Below are 13,081 nucleotides of genomic sequence, written 5' to 3' on the forward strand. Positions count from 1 at the left end.
AGAAGAATGCAGGACAAAATCCACTGGTTTTTCGACTTCCCGCATTATAGATTTTCCACACGTACCCAGTTATGGTTTTCCTCCACTTGCAATATCTGCTTTTCTACACTCTCCCAGTTTTGGTTTTTCCAGACCCTCGCAGTTTTGGTTTTGCACTGCTTTGCAGTATCTGATTTTCCACAATAAAAATCATGTTTTTTGTAATATTTGTTTGTGTATTAATAATATTAATAATATTAATAATATTTACAATCGAAGCATTTTAACTAAAAATTTGTAATGCCTGAAGCATTCCCGGGTTTTGCTGGGCCGAATGCAGTTCTTAGATATCCATTTCTTGTCTGTCTTCTGAAAATATTAAAAATAATTTAGATATGAATGTAAGACCAGGAATAATAATAATTATTAGGTCTCCGCACAAAATTAAAGGATCTCTCCAGAAATTATGCCTGGTTTGCCATGACCGATCATTTACCCTCTGTTTAGACCAAGAAGTCTCAGTCGTCCTGGCTGAAATAAATGAATATTTTGATTAAGTTAAACAACTAAGTTAGTACTGAATTACTATTTATACAACCATTTAATGAACACCTCACACCATTTACCACTGGTAAAGATTAAAAACATTTCAAGTGTCACTGAAATGCAGAATTTGTGTTGAAGATAGCATCCGGAGGCGTATATTTATTAATGGCGAAAATATCTGTGATACTAACCTTTGTAACGCTGAAATAAAGGTTATAAAAAGACAAAATTCATTTTATCACTCACCTTCTTATTGTTTTTTAGATTAAAATTAACTGTTTTCACTTTTTTTCACTTTTTCCAACAAATTTAAAAATGATGTGACCCTGCATTATATTCTTGATAATACCATACAAAATGCAGATAAATGTGGGGTAAATTTCGTTGTAAAGTTGGGTCACACTTTGGCGCCGAATAAACATTTCGTTTAAACAATACTTTTCAGGGACCGTAATCATTAAAGGTTACGTATATTATAGGTATATTAGGCATTTTTCGTGTTATCAATACCACCAACACGAATTTTTATATTTTAACAACACTTAAAAATGGCTTAGGCCACGATCTGACGATCAAATTATTTTATTTCACAGAAAATGTTTAAAAATGTAAAAAACAACAATAGTTCTCTTTGTAATTTAATGTAATTCCTTGATAAATGTGATCAAATATTTGAATAGTCTTACCGTGGCTTTTCTCTATAATTTTGTTGAATCCCACATTCATTCTTATCATTTGTAAATATTTTGAGTAAAATAAATTAATATTATCATTATAGACATTATGATAATAGTTATATAGTTTAATTTTTTTGATTAACAATTACACTGTGCAGCATTTTTAGTGCTTTTTAAATTTACCCCGATGGATGCTATATTTTTGGATTCGTTACGAATTCCCAGGATAAACTGCGTTTTCAAAAAAGTTCCCCGACGCAAGGATTCTTAGCAAAAGGACCTCAAAGTTCGAAAAATGCAGAAATTGGCCAACTTTCCGGAGCTCTCAGAGGCAAACGGATTCATGGATTGATTCGATGCTAAAGTTTTTTAAAAGATACCTTCTTTATCTTTCAAACCCCATACTTAGAATATTTTTAGAATTTTTTTTAAGGCAGAAATAGATTTCAGAAAACATAGTCAAAAAACTTAAAAACATACAGCTGCGGTCAAAATAGTAGTAGTGTTGCCGCCCTGTGTTTTTAAAAGTTTGTTGTTGTAATTCATCTTCTTCTGGTGATATTGTATTGATTATAATTGTACTATTAGACTAATTGGATAAGAAAAGTGACAACAAAAAACTTTTAAAAACACATGACGGCAACACTACTACTATTTTGACCGCAGCTGTATACTTTTATGTTTTTTGACTATGTTTTCTAAAACTTGTTTCTCCCTTAATAAAAATCCTATAATTATTCTAAGTATGGGGTTTGAAAGATAAAGAGTGTATCTTTTATAAAACTTTAGCATCTAACCAAACCATGAATCCGTTTGCCTCTGAGAGCTTTGGAAAGTTGGCCAATTTCGGAATTTTTCGAACTTTGAGGTCCTTTTGCTAAGAATCCTTGCGTCGGGGAACTTTTTGGAAAACGCAGTTTAACTTTGGAATTCGTAACAAATCCAAAAATATAGTATCCATCGAGGTAAATTTTTGATGCTGCATAGTGTTATTAATATTTTTTCTACGAATTTTAAAATTACTAAAAATTAAAAATAAATGTGAGAACAAGTCTCTTGGTTTTGGTGCAAATCATAGAATTTTTTAAATTTTATAAGTTGGTGATTTTTTTGTTAAAAAATATTATAATCGTGGTGCCACAGAAATCACACAGCGCATAAGTGTCCTGATATTGATGCTTCTCAGAAACCCACCCCCATTTAACGCTCAGAAATTATCTAACCCCACACCGCCGCCTGCAAAAAGGAACAGGATTTCAAGAACACAAAAACCAACTTCTCACATGCCCGCTGGGATGCCAACTGTGCGGTAATGATCTTACCGAGGATCATCTCCTGGACACCTGCAGCAGATTACAGAACATTAGATTTGCAATATTTGGCACACAGCGAGTATCAGACCTTTTAAAAACCTCCCCCCCCAAGAGAATATATTAAACATTAACAAAATTGTCAAACAAGCTAAATTAATCATATAACACATGTTTCGAGTCGAAGGCCCCGTTTTCTAGTACTCATAAAATTCATTAGATTTAGTATTGTATACTTGATTTAATTTTGTTAAATAAATATAAATAAATATTTGTAAACATTTTGAGTAAAATAAAATAATATCATCAATAAATATTATTATAGACATTTTGATTATAGTTATTTAGTTTAATTTATTTGATTAAAAATTATTAATATTTTTTCTACGTATTTTAAAAATACTAAAAATTAAAGATAAATGTGAGAGCAAGACCACACCGCCGCCTGCAAAAAGGAACAGGATTTCAAGAACACTAAAAACCAACTTCTCACTTTCCCGCTGGGTAGCTTAAAATTAATTGCGCGGGTCGAGGCTATGCGTTCGGCATTGCGAGTCCTGCGAAGTATTGCCTAGTTTGTATAGAAACGGACAGACGAACAAAGCCAGATGGAGTCGGCTAGTGATCCTGAAGAAGAATATATATATTTTATGTAGTCGAAAACGTCTTCTTCACTGCGTTGCAAACATCTGACTGAAATTAAAATACCCTCCGCAAGAATAAAATAATAATTTTTTGTATTTATTGGGATGGTATTGGTACCGTACCGTACTTTTACAAAATTTGTAAAGTTTTAGCCGCCAGACCTTTTTTAAAGTCCGCAGCTGTGTATTTTTACGTTTTAGGTCTATGTTTTCTTTTATTTTTTCTCCCATTAAAGTCTATTTATAACAGATAAAATATAAATTGAAAATATTCAGGTATGTGGCACCGGACCCTCAAGTAAGGCTCTGCTTACCACAGCTGGCATTTTTCAGGCTCAAAACTCCTTTGGCAGCCAAATGCCCTGTGAAACGGAACGAAACTGTTCAGCATTTGCTGCAAACGCATTTGGTCATTGTCGTGATCAACGAAGTTAGATTCGTCGCCGTCTCCGCAGAAAAACTGCGCCAAGTTGAGAAAAAAGAGTCTTTGCGGTGGAATGTTGTTTAAGTCTGTATGGTTCTCGTCTTTGGCGTTCTGAAAGTAGGTCAAATAGGCGAGATTTAGACCGGCAATATCCGCAATACGCTCGTCAATGAACTGCGTCTTGTTACGGTTCATGCACTGAAAACCTGCCTCGAAGAGCGGTAAGCTTAATATTTGTGTTCCAATGTCGTGAATGTTTCCGTGACTGTCGAATAAAAGACCGGTGGTATCAACGGAATGAATCAGCTCATGAGCGAGAACGAATCCGAGCAGGCTGTACTTAAACACGCTGTGACTGTCCGGGACAAAAAAAGGTTCCTGCAGAGTCCCGTGTGGCACGATAATAATATTTTGGCGCATTAAGTAGTACGGGCTGGAGCTCATAGCCGTATTCGGATCTGGTAAGTAGAAGTATTCATCGGGGTTGGAAGCCGGATGATGGAGCTGTGCTACAGTCTTTCGGTTTCGAAACTCCAGAAGCTTGAGATGTTCCCGACTATAGTCAAAGTCTACCGACGGAAACACCAGGTCCTCATAGTGTCTGCTAACGAAGGTACGATGATCTAGGCCCTTAGGCATGTTGCCAATGTTGAGGACGATTTTCTGAGCCTTTGTGGCGACCACTCTGTTCTGCTTACTGGTCAGTCCTAGTCGGTTTTGATCGATTTGTAGCAGGAACTGTCGACGCAATTGCTCAAAGACATCCATAATTTCCTGGGTGTACTGCTGCAGTGTACTGGGGTCCAAGAAGCGGTCCTTGTAGATTAGGTTTGAAGCGAGATTCATGCTACGGCGGACATCCTTTATGCACTCGATAGGCTCTTTGCTGTCCATTGAGTCATCCAGGAGGTATCGCACAAACCGGGTCATGATATAGTTAACCACCGTCTGGGCGTCTGACGAGTTCATAAGTCGTCTCAAAGCGATAAAGTAGGGCAAATTCTGCACCTGTAATCGGAAGTTAGGAGAAATTTGATGGCCAACTATTAACTCGACGAACATCTGCCAGTCGTATCCGGTTCTGCGCTCCCACTGGCACACACTTATAAACTGGCTTTCATCATCGTCGTCTGATTCGGTTAATACCCGTACAGCATATTCCAACCTTCTAATCTTCTGCGCGAGAGGTAGTACACTATTCGAAGGCACACTCATTGCACGAAGAGTTCCGAGTGTATCAACGAAACTGTTCAGGTGTTGCCCCTCTCCATCGAAACTGGGCTTACTGATGTCCAATAGGAATTCACTGCTATTCTGAACATTCGGTGTCACAATAACGTTCACTAAAACATTGGTGAATCCGTATCGGTGGAGATATCCCAGGGTCTTTATCCACTTAAACTGATTTTTGGGCCACGGTGTCCCATGGGGTGTGAACTGAGGCCAAGTTAGAACCTCATCCGGAGGAGCCAGTCTCAGGTAGTGCTCTGCACTGCGCGTGCTTTGTGAAGCGTCGCGGCAGGTGAGGTAGACGCGCAGGACTTTGGCCTCCACACTCGACACGTTGAAGTCTGGCGCCTGGGAGCGCTGGTGTAGTTCAACCATCAGTTGGACGAGGTTCCTGTTCACCTTGTAGTCTAACATCTGTGTGATCTCGGTGAAGGGGTCGTCGGTATGGCGCTCCGCGTATTTGCCGCACGCATGTTGGTAAAAATTGTCGCACGCACTGGCATCTTCAGTCATATAGCTGACGATGTTGTTTAGCAGCCGTGTGTTGGTATTGGATTTTTTAGCTGTACAATCCGCAAAAATGGGAACAAACAACAGGCAGGCAATCCACATCATTGCGGTCGAAAAACTGAATAAAGAGCCCTGATTACATGTACCGACTGATATGTGTGTATTACTCTAACAGGGGGAGCGCTGATAGCTTTCGCAAGAGATAACCCAAAACATCTTCAATTGAGATGTAGAATAAGAAATAGCTTCTGACTTTCAAGTCTACTCTGCACTTACTTGTACTTTGGTGACTCAGTGATCATTTGATCGTTTTCTCGAGTCCAATAATTCAGTGAAGTCGGGTTTGCCTCGATAAAGCACTCAAGGGTGATATTGAATCCCATTGGTATGCCCACTAGCTGATGCGGTATCCAGACCATAGGTGAGACTAGAAGAATACCCACAAGAAAGTAGTTTGACTGTGGCTTAACTCAACCAGGTTATTCATCAACTTACAGTCCACGCTGACTTTTATCCTCTTCGACACGCTTGGCGGAACTCCGTTTGAGGCTATACACAGATAGGCGCCCATATGCAGGCGCGAAATCCGTTCCAGTTCTAGGAAGTCCGCTTCCAAGTCGGGCACTGCACAAATTTCAAGAAAGGCGCTTATTTAAGTAACAGTCTAAAAGCTGAAATAGAGATAGTCTCACCTTCGAGCGTCTTGTTAATAACTATTTTGTTCCCGTCATCTCGTTTCCACTTAATGGTTGGCTCTGGACTGCCTTTCGCCTTGCAGCGCAGCGTCACGTTATCACCCTCTCGCACGATGATGTCACTAGAGGTCAGAGCATCATCTATATTGGGCGGAACTGAAGGAAAAAAGTGGGCATTAAAAGTGCTTTGAATGAAGTATAAAATGGACTTTATTAAAAACTTTTCCACGTTCATGTAAGGAAAAATCAAACAGATATTGTAAACGCTAAACAGCGCTTGTAAAATGAGACAATTTAACTATCATTCAAAATTAGCTTAGGGAAAAATTTCTGTTACTTTCGGCGACAAAATTCTTTCTATCAGCGCTCGGCAGTAGTGGTTGGGTTGGGTTGGTCATGAGTGAGTGAACAAAAAAGAGTGGCTCACTAAACAGTTCACTTGGTTATTTTTGCTCACTTCCTCATTTGCTCTCCTGCTGTTTTTGGCTCAAAAAGTGTTTTTTTTATCTCTTTGGATGCATTTTGCATTTTTCAGTTAATCAGCTGTTTTCTTAGAGTCAATAAGAAAGTTAAGGGCAGAACAAGTGTGCAAGTGAGCAAGTGAACAATTGAAGAAAATTGAGAGAGAGAACGCTATGTCGGGTGCCCCGAAAATAATAGAAAAAATAAAACAAACGTTCGCAAATAACGCGATAATTTAGGCCTATCCCCGTTACAATCCTAAGGAAAAGTGCAGTGTTTATGTTTTATCATATATTTTACTAAAAATTTACAAATTTGGCTGCCCAACTAGTTCCCAGCAACGCTTTTAGGTAGTTAAAAGTCACCATTCTGTTTTTAAGTTGTACAAGTACAAAATCGCTATTTAAGGACTTGCAATCCCTCAAAACGTCTTTAAATTACTCTGCTTAAAATGAAGAAAACCCGGAAAATATTGACAACAATTTTAAGGTTATCTGCGGTTTTAATGTTAAAAATTATTTAAAAATTAAAAAATTTTTTTATTACATTTTTTGTTTGGTAGCTGAAAAAATTACTTTAAAAAATTTTTTTAGTAACATGTAGGGGAGAGTGGGGCAATTTCGTCAGCATTTTTTCAAAGCTATTTTTTGTCCATCTTGAGACAATATGATATATATTTCTATTTTTATTGTTGAATGCGGTTAGCACCAAGCTTTAAAAGCTTTTTATTAATTGCCTTGGTGATTTATAAAAAATTAAAAAGTAAAACCAATATACTGTGGCTATCTCGCCACATAGGAGAGGTAAAAAATTTCCCCACACAGTACTTTTTTAGAAATAATTATTTTTCTTCCGAAATTAGGCGCGAAGTTAAAAATCACTAACGCAGAAATGCACATTATAGCACTGTGTATTATATGGGGACTTCCAAAATGTCGCTCGGGACATTTGCACACATTTAAAGTTGAAAAAAAATTGTAAAACAATGGATTTTAATTTTAATTATGGGCTTTTCTTTTCACTCTTTCCAAGCTCTATTTTTTGGTAAAAATCTTGATTTTGTACCGCTTTTAGTTTTTAAGATATCGGTAAAAAACTGCCGTATTCGCTCGGGACAAAAATAGAAGTGGATTTCGGGGAAGTTCATACAACACCAGAAATTAGCGAATTCTGATGGAATATTTTACTGCGATTTTTTTTAGAATGTTGTTCAAACATGTCGCTGTGAAATGCTTTTGGTTTTACTCAAAAATTCCTTGCCGTTTTTTTTTTATGCAGTCTCAACCACATTCGCTCGGGACATGTCGCTCGGGACATTTTTTCCGACGGTTTTGTAAAGCGAATTTCTTTACCTCTATCTCTCAATTGCTGGATGTTTTGCTTTTAACTTAATAGTTTACCACATTCGCTCGGGACATGTCGCTCGGGACATTTTTTCCGACGGTTTTGTAAAGCGAATTTCTTTACCTCTATCTCTCAATTGCTGGATGTTTTGCTTTTAACTTAATAGTTTAGCATGTGAATGAAGCATTCAGTACAGAAAAATGTCACATATTAGCATTCCTATAGGATAAATTAACAACAGAAGACAGGTCCAAAAAATAACAAAAAAATAGCCAAAAACTGATTTTTGCGTAAATTGGTGGAGTTTGTCATAAAAATAATCAAACTATACTCCAAATTTGTAGTTAAGCTCAGTATCCAACTAATTAGAAACTAATATCGGGGCAAAATCATGTGGAAATATGTTTTTTTCAAGTTTTAAGGTTTTTGGCTTGGTGGACTTTTTTTTGGAAGTGCCCATATAAAAAAAAAATGTATCTTATCCCTTTTCAATTGTGGCATACAGAAAAAAAATCGTCGAGAACTAAATGTAGCTTTTGAACTATTAAAACACATTTAATAAAACAAAAAAATTATATATTTTTACGACTTATGGATTCCGAGATATTGCAGGTGACATAATTGCCCCAGTGACGAAATTGCCCCACTCTCCCCTAATTATTTTTAAACGCAAAAGGGAGGGGGGTTAAAACTCAGGCATTTCGGCCTCCAATGTGCTTATATTCAAAGCAAAACAATGGAGAACGCTATAGTCCGGTTGGTATTCCGACAATCTTATACCCGTCACTCACCTAAAGGGAGTGCGAACGCTGTACTCGGGTTGGTGTCCCGACTATCTAATAATCGTAACTTAGCTAAAGGGAGTGCGAGGGAGATAGATATATAAACAATTTTGATGCGTATAACTTTTTAATGAATGGTCCGATTTGAAAAATGTCTGCTACATTTTGTTAGGTATAAATATACACAAAAAAAAAGCATTTATACTTCTCAGAACTTTTTAAAGATGTGGGCGCAGGACACATTTTAAAATGGTTAGTGGGCGGTTGTTAGCGTTAGAGGGGGCGTGGCGCTCGGCTGAAATATACTTGCGCTTTGTAGGAGGCCCAAGAATATGTGTTAAAATCTCAACCTTCTAGCTTTTGTAGATTCCGAGATCTGAGCGTTCATACGGACGAACAGACAGACAGACAGACAGACAGACGGATATGGCTAGATCGGATCGGCAAGTGACCCTGATCAAGAATATATATACTTTATGGGGTCGGAAATGCTTCCTTCTAGCTGTTACATACTTTTGCACGAATACAATATGCCCTTTTAATCCACGAGTAATGGGTATAACGATGTATCTTTGGCTTCGTTATAGTTGGATCCTTGACTTCGCCGACTGTTAAATGTAGACCCTGGCAATATTATGGTAAAGCTAGGAATCATTTGAAACGAATAATTCGTAAAATTTATGGCCTGATTGAGGAAGTGAATATGATTTTCTCAAATTGATTTTAGAAATTATTTTAGAAAAAACTTACTTCGAACCATAATGCTTTGGACGAAAATACCAATCACAATGACAGTAGTAGCTCACTCCTCAGTACATTTCTTAACACGATCGAGGTTGACGATATTGAGAAAGAACCAGAAGATTAAATGCTCCAAAACGGATAAATTGAAATTGATAACTACAATCCGAAACCATTGGATATATCTAGTAGGAAAATAACACACAAAATACTATACAAATTTTGTATTACAAATGTATAATACTTGAAAATGATTGATACGCACAGTATACTATTCCTTGTGTATTATAAAATAAAATAAAAAACTCGAGAAAAATACATGTATTTTATTTTGATATGTACATTAAGTCGTGTACTTTATTTCTGACGTGTACGAAGTAATTTCGATTTCGTACATCACTGTTAGTGAGTAGTATTGACAAAATAATTTCTTTTACTCCATGTATTAGCATTTTCTGCGTCTCCCATCAGGGTTAATGAAAAAAAAGGATTACACAGGCCGACAAAATGTGACATGGGTCGATGTCCAGGCCTGCAACCATTTTATTTCGATAAATTTGGCTTTTCTAAGCATAAGTTGACACTACGCCTATAGTCCATCAGCTCTGGTATTCGCGGTATCTTTAATTTAAGAAAATCACAAATTTTCTTCGTCTTTTGGGATATATCTTCAAGAGTGGTCAACCAATTTTGGTAATATTTTCGGAAATAAATAGTTACATGTCTCTTTTATACGGTCGTTTTGGAAAATTAAATCTAACTGAACCACAAGAGAAGGTGGGCGCATTCAAAATTTCAAAGTCACAGCAAAGTTTAAAAATCTTCATTTGTGAACAGCGTTTAAAAATTAAATAAAAATATTTTCTTCTACAATGCATTTTTGATCCAAAGACACCTTATGACTTCAATTTTTAGAACACTCATCAAAATTTTGTGAATTGTTTTGGAATTTTTAAAATTGTTTTTCTTACTTCCTTCACAGTGACGACTCACAAACAGTGCCCAAACCTGTTACTATTTTACGTAACGAATAACTATTTTTGAGCACAAGTGACCCTTGCTTTAAAAATATTTATACATGGGCGTAAGTAAAAAGCTGGAGGGGGATTACACTTCAGTCATTTCAGCCCCCAAAGATTAGTAGGCTACGCTCATGTGCTTACATTCAAAGCAAAACTACTTAGATCGTTTAGAAATATGTTATTTAAAATTGTGACAGGTTTGGGCACTGTTTGTGAATCGTCCCTGTGAAGGAAGGAAGAAAAACAATTTTAAAAATTCCAAAACAATTCACAAAATTTTGATGAGTGTTCTAAAAATTGAGGACATACGGTGTCTTTGGATCAAAAATGAATTGTAGAAGAAAATATTTTTATTTAATTTTTAAACGCTGTTCACAAATGAAGATTTTTAAACTTTGCTGTGACTTTAAAATTTTGAATGCGCTTACCTCCTCTTGTGGTTGAGTTAGATTGATTCCAAAACGACCGTATAAAAGAGATGTGTAACCATTTAATTCCGAAAAGATTACCAAAATTGGTTGACCGCTCTTGAAGATATATCCCAAAAGACGAAGAAAATTTGTGATTTTCTTAAACTAAAGATACCGCAAATACCAGAGCTGATGGACTATAGGCGTAGTGGCAACTTATGCTTAGAAAAGCCAAATTTATCGAAATAAAATGGTGGCAGGCCTGGACACCGACCCATGTCACATTTTGTCGGCCTGTGTTAGGTATATAAACGTTAAGTACTCCTAATGTTTCTATAAAAAATTGGTATCTAAAATATGTGTGGTTTTTCTGATATTTTCAAAAGACTTTTATTTGGCTTTTAAAAGACTATTATTTTTTTGACAGACTTTGATTCTCAAAAAAGTTGAGACACTCAATTTTAACAAAACTTTTCTACTAAAAAAATTGTTTTTATTATACCCGTTACTCGTAAAAGTAAAGTAAGTAAAAGGGTATATTGTATTCGGGCAAAAGTATGTAAAGGGAGAAGGAAGCGTTTCCAAATCTATAAAGTATATATACTCTTGATCAGGGTCACTAGCCAAGTAAATATAGCCATGTCCGTCTGTCCGTCTGTCCGTCCGTATGAACGCTGAGATCTCGGAAACTACAAAAGCTAAAAGGTTGAGATTTTCCACACATATTCTTGGGCTTCCAACGCAGCGCAAGTTTATTTGAGCCGAGCGCCATGCCCCCTCTAACGCCCACAATCGCCCACTAACAATTTTAATATGTGACTGGAGCCCACACCTTTAAAGATTTTCGAGAAGTATAAATGCAATTTTGTTGTGTATAATTATACCTATCGAAATGAAGACATTTTTCAAATCGGACCATTCAATAAAAAGTTATACGCAATCAAAAAAATTGTATATTTCCATCTCCCTCGCATTACCTTTAGCCGAGTGACGGGTATTAGATAGTCGGGACAACAACCCGCCTATAGCGTTCACTCTTGTTTTTTTTTTTTTGTAGTCCTTTTTAGTGACAAAACTTTTGGGGAAAACATTATAAGCCAGGCTCTAGCCAGATTTAAGCTGTGAGAGTCGTGCACCATTTTTCACCAAAAAAGTTTTTGTCATCTTTTTTCAAAATTCCATTAAAAATTAATAACGTGCATAAAATAACTTGGTATGAGATTTAAAACATTAGTAATTTAACTGTTAACAAATTTAAAAAAGAATCAGCTTAATGTGACAGTCAGAAAAAACGTTATTAATTTTTTCCCGAAACATCCCATTTTGTGTAAGTTGAGACACTTTGAGCGTGTAAGTTGAGACACCCGTTTTTTCATACAAAAAGGCCTTAGGCCAACAGAGGTCGCTTTCTGCCTAGTACATTTCTTTGATATTAGGGGAAAAGTGAATGTTCAATGAGCCTTTTGATTTTAATTGTTATTTGGTCTAAGATCTTAAAAAATAGATGGGAAATAATTTGAGTCGCACTAAATTATTTTATAGTTTTCCCTAAGGAACAAAAAAATTTTTCTGTTGGTTTTTTTAAAGCTAATAGACTAACCTTTCGATCAGTACCAAATGCGTAAAGTTTCAGAAGTGAATGTCGAAATGGCAGATTAAAAACAAAAGGTGTACCAACCTACAGACCTCTCCCCTACATAAAAGTCTTTGCTAGACTTTTATTTTTAAAAGTCATAGGTAACTGTTATGAAAGATTTTTAAAATAGAAATCATAAATAACTGTTATGAAAGTTTTGAAATAAAAATTTAAAATAATACTTATTTAAAACTTTTATAATAAAAATCCATTTATCCATAAAAGTTATAATCCCACAGAGATCCATCCACCATCCGTTGGACAGATGGTCCGTAAGGGTTTGCCAATTTTGACGGACTTTGACGGGCTCTTTTATGCGATGGTTAGGCGATGTTTGCTCGGTGCAAGTCTGAATTCTTCCTCTTGACTGTGGAAAATGGAACGATGACTGCGAGAACATATTAAATCGATGACGGGAAAAAATTAAAAAAAATGCTTAAGCTGTAGCTTTTTGGCTATTGTTTAACTATTTGCAGTTTTTTATGAGCGGAAAGGCTTTTACAAACAGGTTGCTATGAGTGGGCCAAAATGTAAGCTGTTCCGCGTACGAAAACATCTACAGAAATTTTAAAAATTACTCAACTTTTGAAAATTAAATGGCCAAAACATCAAAAAAACTTGTTAAATTATTTAACAAATCACAGAATCTTTTGATTTACGACCTAGATT

General features: G+C 36.2%; 1 protein-coding gene across 7 annotated transcripts in view; it reads right to left on the reverse strand.

The window, feature by feature from the left end:
- Window positions 1-13,081, reverse strand: part of DIP-epsilon (Dpr-interacting protein epsilon) — a 293,049-nt gene that overhangs the window by 66,058 nt on the left and 213,910 nt on the right. For 6 of the 7 annotated variants that reach the window (XR_011420230.1, XM_070219387.1, XM_070219383.1 and 3 more), the window contains 3 exons: window positions 6,013-6,171; window positions 5,816-5,944; window positions 5,597-5,747 (listed from right to left, as the gene is read on the reverse strand). Coding sequence is in view for 6 of the 7 variants with exons in the window: in XM_070219387.1 (XP_070075488.1) it covers window positions 5,597-5,747; window positions 5,816-5,944; window positions 6,013-6,171 (439 nt within the window). In the remaining variant the exon portion in view is untranslated. Of the gene's footprint in view, window positions 1-5,596; window positions 5,748-5,815; window positions 5,945-6,012; window positions 6,172-9,353; window positions 9,496-13,081 lie in introns of those variants that run through there. The other variant, XM_070219388.1, reaches the window with a different exon arrangement.

This window comes from Drosophila takahashii, chromosome 2L (assembly GCF_030179915.1).
Source record: "Drosophila takahashii strain IR98-3 E-12201 chromosome 2L, DtakHiC1v2, whole genome shotgun sequence".
NCBI classification, from domain to species: domain Eukaryota; kingdom Metazoa; phylum Arthropoda; class Insecta; order Diptera; family Drosophilidae; genus Drosophila; species Drosophila takahashii.